This window comes from Zeus faber (assembly GCF_960531495.2).
Source record: "Zeus faber genome assembly, chromosome: 13".
NCBI lineage: Eukaryota > Metazoa > Chordata > Actinopteri > Zeiformes > Zeidae > Zeus > Zeus faber.
In genome coordinates, this window is record NC_137198.1 from 31,155,733 (window position 1) to 31,175,813 (window position 20,081).

The 20,081-nt window shown below is 42.9% G+C and overlaps 1 protein-coding gene across 6 annotated transcripts in view; it reads left to right on the forward strand.

Annotated features, from left to right (window-relative positions):
- The window catches only part of c9orf72 (C9orf72-SMCR8 complex subunit), a 60,832-nt gene that overhangs the window by 11,842 nt on the left and 28,909 nt on the right, over nucleotides 1-20,081 (forward strand). For all 6 annotated transcript variants that reach the window (XR_013844452.1, XM_080012186.1, XM_080012184.1 and 3 more), the window contains 3 exons: nucleotides 107-342; nucleotides 1,222-1,279; nucleotides 1,414-1,523. Coding sequence is in view for 5 of the 6 variants with exons in the window: in XM_080012186.1 (XP_079868312.1) it covers nucleotides 107-342; nucleotides 1,222-1,279; nucleotides 1,414-1,523 (404 nt within the window). In the remaining variant the exon portion in view is untranslated. The remainder of the gene's footprint in view (nucleotides 1-106; nucleotides 343-1,221; nucleotides 1,280-1,413; nucleotides 1,524-20,081) is intronic.

Genomic DNA, 20,081 nt, shown 5'->3' on the forward strand with positions numbered 1-20,081 from the left:
GACTGGTTATGTATATTCTCTTAGTCGAAGGCTCAAAGATAATAAATCTCAAGCAGCTTTCCAGGGTTCTCATCATGGCTCCGTTGTCCCCAATTCCTTCTATCAGGACTCCACAGGGAGCTTTGTCCTGCCCTTCCGCCAGGTGCTCTACTCCCCTTACCCCACCACGCACATTGACGTAGACATCAACACTGTCAAGCAGATGCCGCCGTGCCACGAACACACCTACACCCAGCGCCGCTACATGCTCTCGGAGCTAAGCGCACTCTGGCGGGCAGACAGCGAGGAAGACATCGCGCCAGATGCTGTCATTCACACCGACGAGAACTTTACTCCTGACCTGTAAGACATAAAAAAATATGGTGTTTTTTTGTGGGTTTTTTTTTTCATCCCTTTATAGCCAGCTATGTTAGTCAGTTGCTTGGCAACGACAACTGCAAACCATCCAAAAAAAAAGACCGCCTCTTTCTCCATTGTTAAATGCCTATTGAAAACTTTGTGTTACGTTACCGTTAATGTTGCAGTCAAAGTCATAGATATAATTATCATCAGGTGTTTGCATCCAACAGTTAAATGTATTTATTTTATGTTTATGAATCGTACTACGAGTAAATGATGCTGTGATATGGATGGATAGAATAAGGAAAAAAGTCAGAAGAGAAGAACGTACAGAGTGGACACCGGTTGTAATGGGCAGAGAAGGAGAGACACTTTCAGTGTGTTGAAAAGTTTGTCTCTTTTCAATGAGCCAGATGATCCAGCTCACTGAAAAGAGCCGGCTCTTATGACTCCCAAGCATTTATTTTATCTTTGAAATTGTATGGAATATTTTGTATATATTTATTCCACTACAAAAAAATAACAATTTATAATGATTAAATGTGACTGGACTCAAAGTTACTTATTACTAAAGCTACGTAAGTGTTTTTCTTTACAGATCAAGACTTGATAGAGTTAGTTTAAAAAAAAAAAAAAATACATGTGTTTAAATCGAATCGTGACCGTAAAATCGAAAGTCAAATTGAATCATGGATTTGGAGAATCATAACACACCTATTATCATGTATAATCCTTCACGCTTTGGTCAAACAAATGCTTTAGTCTCCCGAACGACCTTTAGAATATGACTTATACCTTAATTTAACCTTAATACAATAATCTTTCACTTACCATCTACTTCTTTCTTTCTTTCTTTCTTTCTCTACTACTTCTTTCTTTCAGGAATATCTTTCAAGATGTCATGCACAAAGATACTTTGGTGAAGTCCTTCATTGACGAGGTAGGATGTATGTACTTTAACTAAAATTGTGTTTTGGTGGAGTATCTTATCCTGTTAACACCTGGTAATGAATTAATTACCACACAGCTAGAGTTATGACTTACAGTTCTAACTGCAGTCCTTGTGACTCCAAGGTGTTCATGCTGAAACCAAGTCTGTCCCTGCGAAGTGTCTACCTGGCCCAGTTCCTGCTGCTGCTCCACAGGAAGGCATTAACACTTCTGAAATACATCGAGGATGAGACGTAAGAATTCTCAACTCTTAAGAACAAAGGGGATTCTCTTTTAGGTTGAGAATATTGGTGGGCCATGTGGCCAAAATATTATATGGCACATCAGAATGCGTCATTTTCAGTTTATTCCTTTAAGGGTCAACAGCCTAGGTAATCAAATATGTGGCAATAAGGAGCTTTGTGCGTGATGGAAGAATTGCTTACCTATTCCTACCTATTATTGGGAAATATACTCAGTATCTACAGTGGACAGAATAATGGAAATATAGACGCAATGTTTTTTTATCAAGGACCTTATAATATGTAGGTCCTTTGCCTTCAGAATATTTGCAATCCTTCTTGTAATGCTGTCATACAGTCCTGTCCTGTACTGTACTTTGCACTACACAAAGTACCCCTTTGTGTACTGCAGTGTCTGTCTAGTGTCAGCACACTAGTGTCGGCACACGAGTGTGCCGTGAGAAAACACAGATGGAATAATGGCAAATTCTAGAAGATAGAATAAACTAATAATACAGAAAAAAAAGTAAAGAGATGTAAATTAACATAACTTAGTCCAAACTCATTCTTGTTTTACGTTTCCTTTAGGATTTTAGACTAATAGAAAGAAAATATAAATGAAACTAAAGAGACAAAGAAAGAAAAAAAGAAAGAAACTAAAATCTTTAACCAGCCTGTCAGAGGATCTCCAGTCAAATGATGAAGAGCCCAAAGATCCTTCGACTAGACTAGGTTTATATATCCCCAGTGTTACTACACCTCCTAGGAACTTGTTACCTTACATGGAAGGACTATTGCTCACACAGCATGTGGCCTGTCAATCTAACCATCCTTGCCATAAAACCCCAATCCAGCTCAATGGTTAAGGTTTTATCTTCCATATTTACTGAATGGTTAAAGAAACACACAGGTGTGACAGACTCACTCCCTAAGTTGACTCCAGTAACCATACATACACCATGAGATATTTGAGAAAATGACATAAGTTTGACCAAAAAGAAATTCAAGAAAATGGATAAATTCAAACAAATAAAGCCCTACTGGAGTACCTGGCAAAAAATAACAAAAAGCCAATCATAGGCCGGACCCAGTCCTCTCCCCTAACTAATCAAAAACATCATAAAACTTTCTAGAAATAAGGCCCAAAAACTGAACTGCCAATATCTCCAAAATATAAATGATTTAAATGGGACCTCTCAGAATCAGATTCAGATTCAGCTTTATTCACCAAGTATGTCATACAAGGAATTTGACTCTGTTTTTTTTCCTTACTCTCAGTGTGTAAACATGGACTAGACATATAGCTTAAACAAAGACAACAGGCTAAACAAACATTTAACTACTACATACAGATGTAGATGTATATAGAATTATATATATTATATACACTACTCACAAAAAGTTAGGGATCTTCGGCTTTCGGGATGAACCTAAAATGCACTATAACCTTTACAGGTGAACTTAATTTGACCTCCTCTAAACTTTTGAATGCACATGTCCAACTGTTCAATGTTTCAGTACTTTTTGCACAACTTGCTGTTATCTAACAAGGAGCTGAACGGCAAAATTCACAACAGGTGTTTGATCCATGAATAGACCAATACATTTATTTCCTGGTTTATTTAGAATTGCTATTTAAACAGTCCTCTTCATCATGCTGTTCACATTTTGACGTCATGAGACCAACACGACACCTAACAATTGATCAACAGTACCTCGCCATTGTGAGGCTTCAAACAGGATGTTTTCAGAGGGAAGTGGCCACAGATTCAAGATTCAAGAGGTTTATTCGTCACATACATATACATACTTTCATACATATATGCAGTGAAATGTAATGCAACACACCCGGTGATAACACACAATATGTCAGAGGAAAAAATTTCTTTCTAAAGACCAACTAACTGACTCCTAAAACGTAATACAGTAAGTCGAATACTTATAGAATAAAAATAAAAATATATAGAACAAAATAAAAAACAATAAAATAAAATGAAATAAAATGGAATAGATAGAGGGAATATGCTTATGTATATAGAATAGGCAATTATGTATATCCAGATATGTGCATTAAAGTGGCATGTAAATTAAAGTGGCATGTGAATAAAGTGAGGTAGTGTTTGGGATAATACAGCACAGTATACAACAGTACGGCGCAGCAATACGGCATCACGAACAACCCTGAACAGTGATACAGTATGCGGTACAGTATGCTACATACAGTACAGTAGGTAGTGGAGCCTAGTGCATGGCTCAGTCAGGACCCCTGGTGAGGTCAGCGTTGACAGTTCTGATGGCTTGAGGGAAGAAACTCCGTCTCAGTCTCTCTGTTCTCGCTGTGTGACTGCGGAGGCGCTTGCCTGACCGCAGCAGCTGAAACAGTCCGTTGTTGGGGTGATGAGGATCCTTCATGATCCTGCGGGCTCTGCTACTACACCTCCTGGTGTATAACTCCTGCAAGGAGGGGAGGGTAGTTCCAGTGGTGCGTTCAGCTGAATTTAGAGTGAGCTTAGAGTGTCACAGAGTGTCATCAGCAGGTTCCAACAGAGATACAGAGAGACTGGAAGAGTCACAGAAAGCCATAGAAGTGGACGTCCTTTGGCCACATCCCACACTGATGACCGCTTAATTTTGAACAGTGCCCTGCGGAACCAAATGATGAATGCCACTCAACTCCAGCCACATTTAAGGGAGGTGAGAGGCACCAAGTGTCACGTCAGACCATTCAAAACCGTTTACATCAGCGTGGTCTGCGTGCTAGACAACCTGCAAGGGTACCTGACCACACCACCAGGCACAGACCAATACATTGTCTAAGGCGTCATCGTCTTGCATGGGCCAGGGAGAATTTATGCTGAACGAGGGACCAATGGGCCTCAGTGCTGTTCTCTGATGAAAGTCGATTCACGTTGAGCAGAAATAATGGCCGCCAACGATGTTGGAGCCGTCAAGGAGAGCGCTATGCATCAGCCACTGTTGTCACCAGACGAGCTTTTGGTGGTGGTGGTGTTACAGTGTGGGCAGATGTGTCTAGTCAATACAGAGCTGCCCTACACTTTGTGAATGGTACAGTGACAAGCCCATACTACCTGAATAGCATCATTAATCCAGTCATTGTGCCCCTGCATGAACAACACAGGCCTAATTTCATCTTCATGGACAACAATGCTCCAGCTCATCAAGGTCGCGTCATTAGGGAACGGCTGCTGGACACTGGGGTACCTCAAATGGAGTTGCCTGCACTTTCTCCAGACCTGAATCCCATAGAAAACGTATGGGATCAGCTGAGTAACCGTGTAGAGGCTCGTAACTCTGTACCCAAGAATCTCAATGACCTGAGGGCCGCCCTTCAAGAAGAGTGGGGGGCCATGCCTCAGCAGACAATAAGTCGACTTGTGAAAAGCATGAGACGTTGTTGTCAAGCTGTAATTGATGCTCAAGGGCACATGAAAAGTTATTGAGACATTGACATTTTTTGTTGTGGTATACCCACCACTGTTGTTGGCTTTTGTTTCAATAACTTGTTTGAGCTGAGGAAATCACCATTGCATGCTTCTCCTTAAATGCCCTACTTCCATGATATAATATCACTGTAGCATGAACTTTTTACATTTTCCATAAATTTCACCCTAAAGCAAAATATCCCTAACTTTTTGTGTGTAGTGTATGTATATACATACACATGTACATACATACATACATACAAAACAACAGCAATGAAATTGTAGCAGGAAGGCAATGGTGCAGAGTGCAAAGATGCTGGAATAAATGTGGGATAATTAACAGGTTACTTTATATACATGAGGTAGCTGGATTTTACATAATATGTATGTATGTGTGTGTGTATATATATATATATATATATATATATATATATATATAATGTACAGTATATACACTTTGTTTTGGCTTATATTGTCAATGAAAATTAAGTGTTCATCAGAGTGACAGCCTGTGGGAATAAGCTGTTCTTGTGTCTGGTTGTTTTGGCGTACCGTGTTCTGTAGCACCTACCAGAGGGGAGGAGTTGGAATAGGTTGTATCCAGGATGTGATGGGTCTGCAGTGATGTTTCCTGCACGTTTCCTTACTCTGGACATGTACAGGTCCTGAATGGAGGGCAGATTGGCACCAATGATTTTCTCTGCAGTCCTGACAGTCTGTTGGTGTCTGTTCCTGTCCTGATTGGTAGCTGAACCAAACCAGACAGTGATGGAGGTGCAGAGGACAGACTGGATGATTGCAGAGTAGAACTGGATCAGCAGCTCCTGAGGCAGTTTGAATTTCCTGTGCTGACACAGGAAGTACATCCGCTGCTGAGCCTTTTTGATGACTGTCGATGTTGGGTGTCCACTTTAGGTCCTGAGAGATTGTGGATCCCAGAAACCTGAAGGATTCCACAGCAGACACAGTGCTGTTGAATATGGTGAGGGGGTGCAGTGTTTGGGGCTCCTCCTGAAGTCCACTGTCATCTCCACAGTTTTAAGCTTGTTCAGCTCCAGGTTGTTCTGACCGCGCCAGAGGGCCAGCTGTTCAACCTCCCGTCTGTATGCTGACTCGTCACCATCTCGGATGAGGCTGATGACCAATGCTTCCTCTAATTTTTCATGTGTCTGGGCATACACACAAGCTCCCTAGTACACTGAGGATCACTGTGAGCAACATAAGATGTGCACGCTGTGGTCACACACCAGTATCACACCTGTTATAAACCCGGGATCATAGCAAGTTACATGGCCTATTAAAAGAATCAAATTACAGCAGCAATTTCCATTAGTTTACTTTTAATATAAGTGATTTGGCCCACTTAAAATGAAAAAGACAAAAATCTTGTTGTTCATGAGATGTGTAGTATGTTATATGTGAGAGTCCTGTTTTGGCCTGGGTGAGGTCCAGTTGTGGCCTGGGTGAGGGTCTTGCTCTTGAAGAAATGAGACATACAGTACACCTTTCAGACATTTTGTTCACTTTTTGCACAATGACATGTGTGCTGTAACTTGTGATACAGTATAAAATCCTGTAACTCTTTGTCTGTAAAATATTTAATTACAGTTTTTTTTTTTGCATTTCTACTACCCATAAATTATATAATAGTAACAGCATTTAATGATTAATATCCATAAATAAAAAATCTTAATAAATGTCACTAGAATATGCACAAATCTGACTTAAATTTTACCTATTTTTCACGTCTGTCCTTCTCAGTTCTCCAATGGTTGTACACTTTGTCTAGGTTGATGGCTCCGCCTGCTTCTTGCTTTGACTTTATGCGCATCAACAGGTCCAAATGTGCCACTTCAAGACGATTTCTGGATGCTGTTTTGATATGATTCATTAAACTAAATCCTCTTTCACAATCGGCACTGGATGCTTGTAATGTAGCACAAATATCCACAAGCTGTGAGATCTCCTTTAGCTCCTCACATCTAAGTGCTGCAGCCACCATATCTGAGAATGAGCTGATTGACCCCTGTTTAACTTTTTGCTTCATTATGTACTTGATATCAGCATATTGACTATTAATGGCCTCCATAGACTGTGGGTGGTGGAGAATGGCCTCATACTTCTTTGCCAGTGTAGAAATGTCTGCTGATCCATGGTCAGAACTAATGTCTGAGCTCAATGCTTCAATGTCAAATGCAGACCACTCCTTTAATTCATCTTCTGGAAAACGAGCATCCATGTGATCACAGAGCTTACTAATAAAAATAGTAATCTCACCAGTATTTCTGCCATCAGCTGATGCGGTCCCCATTGCCTCTTTGACACGGTCGCTCCACTGTACATCCTTCTCCTTCAAGTATTGGGACGCAACTTCTCAATCTTTGCTCTTGCAAAACAGTGTCCTTCCAACACAGTCAGGTTGCGTCTTTGAAAAGAAAGGCAGAGTTGAGCCAGCTCACCCAAAACATCTCCCAGAGCAGTGACCGTAACCTTGAACTTTGAATCACTCAGCTTTTTGTAGCAGTACTTTGCCACTGGATCTCTGTTATCAGTGAATTCTCTTTTGTAGTATTCTTCAAGCACAGTGTAGTTCCTCAGAACAGCATTCACAGCTTGGTGCCGCTACAGCCATCGCACTTCCTTCAGAGGTCTGAATGACAGTGTATCTTCATCAAGAATCTTTGCTGGGTTCTCCATTTTGCCCCTCTTCACAGTGGACCGAGAGAAAGTGGAATATACAGTTCTAAGAAAAGTTTCCACATCTCGAAACAAAGGCACATCTTTCCAGGCATTATCAATGCCCAAGTCCTCTCTATGGGCCACACAATGTTGTTCAGTTAGGTGTGGTATTTGGCGCTTTAACAAAGCCGCAACTCCGTTGTGTTTTCCTAGCATTACTGAGGCACCATCGGAGGTCAGCATCACCATTCTCTGTATGTCCAGTCCATGTTTGAAGTAAAACTGAGTTATTGCTTGCACAATATCCTTAGCAGTGCATGCTGTCAGCTGGATGATGCCACCAAACACAGTTTTATAGTTGACATCATTTTCCTCCCTGTATTTAATAATATATGACTAGCATTTTGTGTACTGTTATGTCTGTGCTCTCATCTACTATCAGAGCAGAGCAAACCTTTCTCACTCGAAAAAGAAAAAATCTCACCCAGTTTCAAAGCTTGTTCTTCTGTTTGCACATACTCCGACAGCCATTCTATCTTAAAAGAAGCGCATTTCTTTTTTACTTTGGCTAGGTGAGGGGATGTGCCACTGCCCGTTCGCTTAGCCATGATAAGGGGTTAGCATTTGCGTCTCTTAACCCCGCCGCACTGTTTACCTAGCTAACCTGCATGCCGCCACGGAGCATATGGGCAAGGCACGTACACAAGCACTGTCAATGCCATGATTGGCTGCGTAGCGTAAGTGAACCGTATCGTATCATTGGCTGGACGGACACCTGTCACTCACTGAGTTACATTGCAAAATGGTACAGAAAAAAATGTTATTGGGCTAATTAACTTACAGTTTATGTTGGATTTTATTTTATGCGCTGCATAGATTTTCTTGTGCGCTGAGAATGTGGGACCAGTGCGGGATAGCGTAAGCGCGCAGCTTAGAGGGAACATTGCTTATGACTGTTGTGTTGTCTGCAAACTTCAAGAGTCTAACAGACGGGGTCTCCTTAGGTGCAGTCGTTGGTGTAGAGGGAAGAGCCCACAGCCCTGGTTTTCCCCAGCCTCACCTGCTGCCTCCTCTCTGTCAGAAATTTAGTGATCCACTGGTAGGTGGGGGCTGGCACAGTGAGCTGGGTGAGTTTGGAGTGGAGGATTTCAGGGACGATGGTGTTGAATGCTAAGCTGAAATCTACAAACAGGACCCTTACGTGTCCCCTTATGTCCCTGGCGAGTTGAGGTGTTGCAGGATGTAGTACAGTCCAATGTTGACTGCATCATCCACCAACCTGTGCCCGGTAGGTAAACTGCAGGAGTTCCAGCGGGAGACCTGTGATGTCCTTCAGGTGGGCGAACACCAGTCTCTTAAAGGATTTCATGACCACAGACGTCAGGGCAATGGGCCTGTAGTCATTTAATCCAGAGATGGAGGGTTTCTTGGTTACTTACTGATGATTGTGGAGCGTTTGAAGCCCGAGGGGACTTCACACAGCTCCAGTTATTTCTTGAAGATCTGGGTGAAAATGGAGGCCAGTTGGTCAGCACAGACTTTCCAGTGTATTTTGATCTCTGGTTGGACATTTAATGTGCTGTCTGTATTTTGGCAGTTTGTGGCTGAGGTTTGCTCTGTTAAAATCCCCAAGAACAATGAGCAGAGAGTCGGTGTGTTTTCTCCATGTTTGTTATCTGGTCAGCCAGATGTTGTAACGCCTTACTAGCACAGGACTGAGGTAGGATGTAAACACCGACCAGGATAAACAGGGAGAACTCCCGCGGTGAATAAAATTACTTACAGTCAATGAAAATGGTCTCTAAGTCAGGGCTGCATGATTTCTTGCACACTGGACGCCAACCTTCATTTATGTAGAAACAAAGTCCACCGCCCCGTTTTTTTCCACTTAGTTCCATAACCCGGTCCGCTAAGAGGAGTTGGAAGATAGATTGAGTGAGCTGTCCAGGATGTGTTCTCCAAGCCAGGTTTCAGTAAAGCACAAGGCAGCAGATCTGCTTAAGTCCGTGTTTGCTCTGTTGAGGAGCAGTAGTTCGTCCATCTTGTTGGCCAGAGAGTGGACATACGCAGTACGAAATACTCGCTGTCTCAGCTTAACGAGCGCTCCTGCGCGCTTCCCCCGGCGTCTCCTCTGGCGAACTCCATACAGAGCTGCAGCTCCTCCAACTAAAAGCTCTGTAAAACCTATTATGAAAACTATTTCAGTGCTTGTGCACATACATTTGGGTCTCTGATGGGCCTCCTCACACACAAACTGTGAAACAAGTTCAAGTTCTCCTGTGGTAGGTGGTTCTCCTTGGTGGTGACAGTGGTCTCCTCAGTGGAGCTGGACTGCTTAGCTCTATCACCTCCCTGATGAAGCTCCCCCCAGCCCCAGTCCACAATTAATCACTTTTTTTTTTTTTCAGACAACCCAGTCAGTTTTTTTGAGCTGCCTATTTTATAGAACATGTGATTCAACAAGCCGTTCAGTTTTGCGACCCCCTTTCTACGTCACATGGTTACTCAGTAGAATAAGAACCGCCACTCACCTGAGTAACTCCATCCACGCCTGGAGGAATTCCAAGTGCCGCCGGGAACTGCTCTGTTGGCTTCACAGACCAGCACAAGTCTTTTAAAAGAAAGGGGAATTAATACCAACTGTCTATGACAAAACTGCAGATGAGGGAAATGTTAGTATAGCCACAATAACCCTAGCCCAATGTTATAAAACCAGTATGATTATTTTCAACCTGTCCTACACACTCTGCTTCCGGAGAATGAACATTTTCCACCCCTTCTACCTCCCCTTGTCCGCTTGTTCCCTCTTGCTCCACACTGTGGTGCAGCCTGCAGTCAAGTGAAGCGCTAGTGCCTAAAGTCCCCGCACCGCACCCCTTACTGTAAAAGACATGTTGAGTGTCTGTCTGAGTGGCATTTTTTAGATGCAAAAAAACAAAATTTAAGAATATAAGGACCTGTCTCCATAGAGACTGGACGTGTTTCAGTTTCTCATCTTTGTAGCCGAGTGCCACGGTTCGGATTGGACTTGCCTTTTTTCTGACAGTTTTTTTTGTGTTCCCGAAGTCAAATAATTTAAATATTTGTACGAAATAAACATTTGTAAAAAGCCACTATTTGTGCATTATTTGGATTCTGCAGAAATTATTCTGCTGTGTACTTCTTTCTTTAAAAAAAAAAAAGGTACAAGGTAGGTTGACTTTAAGCTGCGCCTTCCTCCGAACAAAACCAATGTAGATGTATTTATTTTATTTTCCAATGTTTACTAATTTAATTAAACAAAAAAAAAGCTCCGTGGGGTGTCCCCCACAAGCTTGAAGCATGGCTAAGAGTGGCAATGAAAGTCTGAACAAACTTTTAAATAAGGCCTTGTAGATCTAATATGAGTGAAAGTTCAGCAACTGAATTGCTTTTTTCTTGCCTCAAATGTATTCAGAAACAGATTTTGGTGGACTGCTAAGATGAAATACTTGAAGGTTTATGTACTTCATACAACGGAACACTACTACTCATGCTCAAACTCCATTGGCTCACAGCCGGATTGGGCGATGGTGCAAAATACCAGTCGCAATTGCTGGGGGAGAGTGATTGCAATTTATGATTCTATCAGGAAGGGGGGAGTGTGTGCATGTAGAACGTAATGTAATGCGGCAAATGTGGCCTCCCCATTATGGAAGTGCAGGATTTATTATTTAAAAGTAAAGTATTTACACAAAACATCTACTCTTTAGTCCCAAAGCAACAGGGAGACGTACGTAATGCGGCACGGGACAGTGGGGACATATTTTTCCTTTTGGGACAGTGGGGACACATGTTTTTTTTGGGACAGAACGGGACAAATACAGTTGTGTTTAAAAAAACAATGCCATTCATACAAGTAGAAAACAAACTAAAAGCACACTGCTGTCTGGAGGAGAAATTAAAAAAACTCCATTCCAATTCTCTGATACCTCTTTTCCACTGCCGAAGTTGGCATGTAAATAAACAGTAATGTCTATGTCATTCAATCATTTCATCTCTGATTTAGAATCAAAAGTCTGAATTTATTGACTTATTTCCCCGCATGCGGGAACATTAAATGTTTGAATGTTAGGACAGCCCCGCGGGGACCCTGCTCTGCGGGGACCCTGCTCTTCGGGTACCCTGCTCCGCGGGGACCTTGATCCCCGCGGACCTTGCTCCGGGGACATCACTCCACGAGTGGAGAACCCCCTCGATGCTCACCGCTCCGAACCACTCCAGCACCACCCCAACCAGGTCTCTGAACCATTGGAGTGTCTCTGCTCCTCACTGTCCGCAATACCACGGTTACGTGACATCACAGCGGTATTGAGCTCATTACCGTCATAAATGCAAATAATATATATTTGAAAAAAGTTGCGGGAGGATATGGAAGATAAACATAATTAACACTGTCTTCCATCCTATGTTCAAGTTCAAAAATGTTCGAATAATAATAATAATAAATATATACGTAGCTGCATGGCAGCAATGGACCGGGTTCCATTGAATGACAAGGAATAAAGGAAAGAAGCGACATTGTGCAGAATGTCCAGCTACACATTTGTAACCTTGCATTTCTCTAGATCCACATGGATGGCAGCAATGAGCCTTAGACTGAAAGTGCTTAATATAGTCCCAGTGGTTAGTTGAGACTAGCAATTCCACTTTGCTAGAACAAACGCGGTGGCAACAATGAGAATTTGATTAAGAATGCATGTTTTAGTGCCCCCATTGGGCCAATCAGTGCCATTGTTTGTGTCCAAGTTACAGGTGGCCTGGACTATGGGTGTGCTGAAATGGACAAAATATTACCAATGCATGGATGAGTTATTGGACAAAATACAGGAGAAAAATAAATAATAATAATAATAGGAAGTCCAGCAATTACAATAGGTTTCCCTGCTTCACAGTGGAATTGTGAATTGTGAATTATCATGATTACCTTTGGATTCTGTGGGGTCGAATGATTGTCTTATGCTATTATGTCTGGATGCTTCGTAGTATTCACTTAGGGTTTTCATTGGGTGTCAATAACATCTGTCTGTAGTCCAGTGATTTCAAATATCGGTTGACTTTGACTGAATGAATGTGTAGTATCACAGAAATTACTATCGGCAGATTCAATCTTGCTTGAGTAAGCTACAGAACTAATGGGTAAATCATACTGATGGTGTCCAGCTTTGCTCCTTGCATGTAAAATCAACAACCGCATACCAGGATCCCTGCTTGATAATTGCATGTATTACCAGAAATACTAAATAAGCATGCATCATTATTTAACAGCATTTTCTGAATTTTATAACACAGTCATTGTGATCTACACCAATCTTCTTGGCAATTCAGTTATTGCAATTGAATCGCTTCCAGGAACATTACCTTTTATTCCACCAGACTTTTTCATATCCCAATAAAGATTTTTTAAAGTTATTTTGTGTCCATGTGAAAACATTCTCAAGCGTCTCTATTTTCGCTTTTGAGTATTGCTGTTAAACTCATAGCTGCAGACTGCTTGTTCCTGGACTCTCCAAACTGGGAATCACCCTGATGAAATGAGCCTCTTAACATCTCAGATATATGGGGAATCGGCACTATTTGGTGCCGTGTCGGACAATGATGTAGTAGTGACGGACAGATGACTGTCTGATGTTGTGTGGGGCAATGATGACGACTTTCTGGATTGTTTACAGTTTTTTTGTCCAACCTTTCCGATGAGTTACGATATCATGGACTCCTTCAGTTTGAATCTCACAACCTCTTTGAATCCCGTACAGGGTTGACTTGTTGTCTTTCTGTGATTGTTTATAATTTTCTGGTTCCTAGTTTTCCGATGCATTCTGAGTACATGAAACGCATCATGGACTCCCACAGTTTGTATAGTAAATCATCTGCAGGGATGCTGGGAAAGTTAGGAGTAGTAAACTTGAGTAAAAGAGCAAAAGAGATCAAATATGAATCGAACAGCCCCGCCAACGTCAAGCAGGTAATGCGATACACAGTTTAACCACTACAGCTCGGTGGAGTCTACACTACGTAGCTTGCATGTTGCAAATGTGCATTCGCAGCCACAACCAGCACATTTATAACAAATTGTAGGATGATGTCACATAGCGTCCTACTCCACAAACTCATCTCACTCCACCACCCGACCGGAAGTTTTAGAACGTTGCTGTTTGGGCGATGCATGAACGTCCAGCTACTAACGGACAGTTGTCATCGGTTTTTCACTAATTCCTGCTCCGATTGCGGATCGATATGGATGAAACTTGAACCACGAGATCTCTGTGACTTCCCGGTTCTAATGTGACCGTGTCCGTAGCTCCAGCAGTTGTTGTGTTACAGACACTTTTAGCCCGAAAAATGCCATGGAGAAAAATAATAATAATAAATCCGAACAATAACAGTATTTATTATATAATTATGTTAATGCAGGCTGGACCCCTAATAATTGGAATTCCAGCAATTTCAATAGGTTCCTTGCACTGGAACTTTAAATATAACCGAAATGATGAGAGCAATGTACGTACCAAATTTTATTTAAATCAGAGCAACTATTCATACACACATGTATATCCCGACTAAGCCCAGCCACGCATTAGGGGGCACTATGGAGCCCGCTTATCATACCCAAGCCCATTCCCTGGATATTCCCGCGACGTTCACAGGTTCTGATGTGTGCTGCAAGTTTTCTGAGTTTTCGAGTATACCAAGGGTGTCAAAAATGCGTTCAAAGGCTGAATGTAATTCGGGGACACGAGAGTTTCCGTTAGAAAAAACTAAATGCTCTGCAGTCCTGGTCCTGTTGCAGGCGGGAGTAGCGGTCAGAGACGTGCAGGCCAGCGACGGAGCGGCTGCTGAGAAAAGTCCATCTGGATTTTTGTGTCGAAGGCGAACAAACCGCATGATACGGTTGTTTATTTTTGTCTTATTAGTGTCATTCGGCCATTTTGGACATACACAAACACACACACACATACACACACACACACACACACACACCGCTGTAAAGGTATTTCACTTTACTTCACAACATCTGAAACATGGAATCCGTTTCTCGTCTCCTGAGCTGAACTTTGAATTTTCCTGTAACTTCAAACTCTGAAAGAAACTTTAAATTCTGTATTTACAGTTTGAACGTTTTATATATATATATATATATATATATATATATATATATATATATATATATACTGTATATACGCTACTCACAAAAAGTTAGGGATATTTGACTTTCGGGTGAAATTTATGGAAAATGTGAAAAGTTCACACGACAGCGATATTATATCATGAAAGTAGGGCATTTAAGTAGAAGCATGCAATGTTGATTTCCTCATCTCAAACAATTTATTGAAACAAAAGCCAACAACAGTGGTGGGTTCACCACAACAAAAAATGTCAATGTCTCAATAACTTGTCATGTGCCCTTGAGCATCAATTACAGCTTGACGACGACGTCTCATGCTGTTCACAAGTCTACTTATTGTCTGCTGAGGCATGGCACCCCACTCTTCTTGAATGGTGGTCCTCAGGTCATTGAGGTTCTGGGGTACAGAGTTACGAGCCTCTACACGGTGACTCAGCTGACCTGAATCCCATAGAAAATCTATGGGATTCAGGTCTGGAGAAAGTGCAGGCCCTCCATTTGAGGTGCCCCAGTCTCCAGCAGCCGTTCCCTAATGATGCCACCTCGATGAGCTGGAGCATTGTCGTCCATGAAGATGAAATTATGCCTGAGTTGTTCATGCAGGGGCACAATGACTGGATTAATGATGTTATTCAGGTAGTATGGGCTTGTCACTGTACCATTCACAAATTGAGGGCAGTTCTGTATTGACTAGACACACCTGCCCACACTGTAACACCACCACCACCAAAGGCTCGTTTGCTGACAAAAGTGGCTGATGCATAGCGCTCTCCTTGACGTCTCCAACATCATTGGCGGCCAACATTTCTGCTCAACGTGAATCGACTTTCATCAGAGAGCTGTACTGAGGCCCACTGGTCCCTCGTCCACCGTAAATGCTCCCTGGCCCGTACAAGACAATGATGCCTGTTCCTGGTGGTGTGGTCAGGTACCCTTGCAGGTCATCTAGAACGCAGACCACGCCAATAACTTGTCATGTGCTTTTGTTTGGTTTCGAATGGTCTGAAGTGACACTTGGGTGCCTCTCACCTCCCTTAAATGTGCCTGGAGTTGAGTGGCATTCATCATCCGGTTCCGCAGGTCACTGTTCACAATGAAGCGTCATCAGTGTGGGATGTGGCTAAAGGACGTCCACTTCTATGCCTTTCTGTGACTCTTCCAGTCTCTCTGTATCTCTGTTGGAACCTGCTGATGACACTCTGTGACACTCTAAGCTCAGTGGCCACTTCCCTCTGAGAATATCCTGTTTGAAGCCTCGCAATGGCGAGGTACTGTTGATCAATTGTTCGGTGTCGTCTTGGTCTCATGATGTCAAAATGTGAACAGCATGATGAAGAGGACTGTTTAAATACCAATTCTAATTGAACCAGGAAATGTATTGGTCGATTCATGGATCAAACACCTGTTTTCCGTTCAGCTCCTTGTTAGAGAACAGCAAGTTGTGCAAAAAGTACTGAAACATTGAACAGTTGGACATGTGCATTCAAAAGTTTAGAGAAGGTCAAATTAAGTTCACCTGTAAAGGTTATAGTGCATTTTAGGTTTATCCTGAAATTTCACCCGAAAGCCGAATATCCCTAACTTTGTGTGTGTGTGTGTGTGTGTGTGTGTGTGTGTATATATATATATATATATACACACACACACACACACACACAGATCCATCCATTTTTTCCGCTTATCCGGGGCAGGCTGAGCAAGGAGCTCCAGGCCCCCTTCTCCCCGGAAACGTTTTCCAGTTCCTCCTGGGGGTCCCTGAGGCGTTCCCAGGCCAGCTGAGATATGTCATCCCTCGAGCGTGTTCTGGGTCTACCCCGTGGTCTCCTACTAGTTGGACGTCCCTGGAAAACCTCCAAAGGAAGGCGCCCAGGAGGCATCCTGATCAGATGCCCAAACCACCTCAACTGGCTCCTTTCGAAGCGAAGGAGCAGCGGCTTACTTCGAGCTCCCTTCAGATGTCCGAGCTCCTCACCCTATGTCTAAGGCTGAGCCCAGCCACCCTACGAAGGAAACTCATTTCGGCCACTTGTATTCGCGATCTCGTTCTTTCGGTCACTACCCAAAGCTTATGACCGTAGGTGGGGGTTGGGACGTAGATGGACTGGTAAATTGAAAGCTTTGCCTTCCGGCTCAGCTCCCTCTTCACCACAACAGTCACAAAGCCTGCATACTGCAGACGCTGCACCGATCCGCCTGTCCATCTCACGCTCCATTTTCCCCTAACTCATGTCCAAGATTCCGAGATACTTGAACTCCTTCACTTTGGGCAGCAACTCGCTCCCAACACCCACTGAGAACGTGTTTGACTTTGTGCCGAGAATTCGAACACAGCTCTCACTTTGGTTGTACAAGGCCCCGATGGCTTGTACTAATGGCCCCGGTACCCCATACTCCCTTAGTACCCCCCACAGGATCCCCCGAGGAACACGGTCGAAAGCCTTCTCCGGGTCCACAAAACACATGTAGACTGGATGGGCAAACTCCCACGACCCCCCCAGCAACCCTGCAAGGGTTAAGAGCTTGGTGTCCACTGTTCCACGTCCAGGAGGGAATCCGCATTGCTCCTCCTGAATCTGAGGTTTGACAATCGGCCGGAGCCTCCTTTCCAGCACCCTGGAGTAAACTCTCCCAGGGAGGCTGAGCAGTGTGATACCCCTATAAATGGAGCACACCTCCGGTCCCCCTTTTTAAAATGGGAACCACCACCCCGGTCTGCCACTCCATAGGTACTGTACCCGACATCCACGCGACACTGAAGAGGCGTGTCAACCAAGACAGCCCAACAATGTCCAGAGCCTTCAGCATCTCAGGGCAAATCTCATCCACCCCCGGTCGCCTTGCCCCTGAGGAGCTTTTTAACTGCCTCAGAGACCTCTGCCAGGCATATGGACGAAACTCTGCCTCTTCCCCTGAGGATGTATTGGTCGGGTCAGTAGTTCCTCAAAGTGCCCTTTCCACCGCCCGCCAATTTTTGTGAATTTTCCAGTATTCCAAGCCTCTCAAAAATACAATGGCGGAGGGGAATACTAATGCATATAGCTGGAGGCAGTACACAGGGTCCAGTTTAGTACGTATAGCAGTTTTCCTGGTTCTCTGAAACGCAGCACGCAACGCTCACCCGGTCTGTCGTCTCCTGTTTGCTCGCCTCACAGAGCATCCACTATGCGATCTACTATTGTGCGTAAATAAAGCTCCAGACTTGGGGCCAGTAAAAAAAAAAAAAAAAAAAGGGTCTTGCCTAGGCGCTTTTATCTTATAATGTCGTCGTTAAAATACTTAGGCCGAGGCCTGTGAATTTATCATGGTCAAAAATATTCAAGGCCGGTTTTGGTGGGGTGAACTGAATTTGCTAAAATGCATATTGGCAAGCCACAATGCTTCTGGGAGAATGTCCTTTGGACAGATGTGTCAAAACTGGAGCTTTTTGGCAAGTCACATCAGCTCTATGTTCACAGACGAAAAAATGAAGCTTTGAAAGAAAAGAACACCATACCTACTGTGAAACATGGAGGAGGCTCGGTGATGTTTTGGGGCTGCTTTGCTATGTCTGGCACAGGGTGCTTTGAATTTGTGCAGGGCACAATGAAATCTCAAGACTGTCAAGGCATTCTGGTGCGAAACATACTGCCCAGTGTCAAAACTCTGTCTCAGTCGCAGGTCATGGATCCTCCAACAGGATAATGTCCTAAAACACACAGCTAAAAGCACCCAAGAATGGATAAGAACAAAACATTGGACTATTCTGAAGTGGCCTTCTATGAGCCCTGATCTGAGTCCTATCTAACATCTATGGAAAGAGCTGAAACATGCAGTCTGAAGGATGCACCCTTCAAACCTGAGACGGCTGGAGCAGTTTGCTCAGAAAGAGTGGGCCAAACTACCTGTTGACAGGTGCAGATGTTTCATTGGAGCTACAGTATTCAATTGATTGAAGTGATTGTCTCTTAAGGTTGTGCAACAAAATATTAGGTTAAGGGTCCCATTTTTGTCCATGCCATTTTCATTAGTGTTATTATGTAAAATATTCTGTTGAATCAAAAATCAAAAGCAAAGTCTGATTTATATTCATTATGGAATATACAATGATGGATTCCAATTACTTTTGTGAGTTTCAAGTTATTTCAGAGAAAATTGTAGGTTCTTCTTTTTTAGTCACAGAGTACCAACAAATTTGTCCATGTCTGTAGGTCATCCACAGGACAGAGTTATTGCAGCAGTTCTTGATGATTTAAGAATTAATAAAGAGTTGCATTGCAGGTTGAGAACTTGAACTCCACTTGCAGACTAACTTTGTCCTCGATGCAATACCATACAAATACTCCCTGTTGTATGCCTAGCATGCTGACAGCACAGGTAAAAAAATAAACAAATAAATAAATTAATTAACAAAAAATAAAATAGATCGACCCTCCATTGTGTGCTGTGATGTAACTGAACTATGGGCAGGACGCACACTTTTACTTTCTGACTGTGTGAAAATCTGATGTTTTCACATCAGATGACGAAGAAAGGCAATAAAACGTGATTCTTACAACTAAAACAATAAGACTCCTGTCAGCTGATATTAGCCCAGTTACTTATTAAATTAGCCCCCCATTGGGACTTCGGCAAAGCAGGGTCCTGTCAAAATTTCACACGTCCTTGGCATAGTTCTACTCAAACCCAAATAGTCTGAAAAGTATGGCACACTTTAAACCCACTGCGATAATACTAAAATAAGCATTAGAAAAGGTCATTTCCGCATTCAACGTATCAGTCGGATGGCTACTTCTTCGCCGCTCGCATTGTTGGTGCTGCTCCCTGACAAGATTCCCACTGCTGCAACTGGTCGTTGCAAAGTGCGGCATACTTTTTTGAGTATTTGGGTTTGCACTTTGCAAAGGACGGGTGCAATTTTGAAGGGACCCAGCTTTGCAGAAGTCCTAGTGAAGGAAAAAAATATCTAAAAATTGCAGGGGACCCAACAGGGCTAATATCCTGAGTCCCGTGTTTTACATGTAATATTCACGTTTTAATGCCTTTCTTCATCATTTGTCATGTGGAAACATTCGATTTCCACACGGTCAGAGAAAGTGAAAAGAGTGTATGCAACTGGCTAATTGAGTATATGCAAATACAGATGCTACGCAACTTTACTAGTTAAGACATCATACTTCACTTCTTAACTATGAACTGAGCTGCATCAAGCCCCTAGCCCTCCATCCAATTGCATGACCTGCCTTACCCCCTCAGTCTTTATCCAAACAGGTTTTCAGGTGGGTTTCAGTCAAACATGTCTTGTTTGCGCCATGGCAGCCAGAGAAG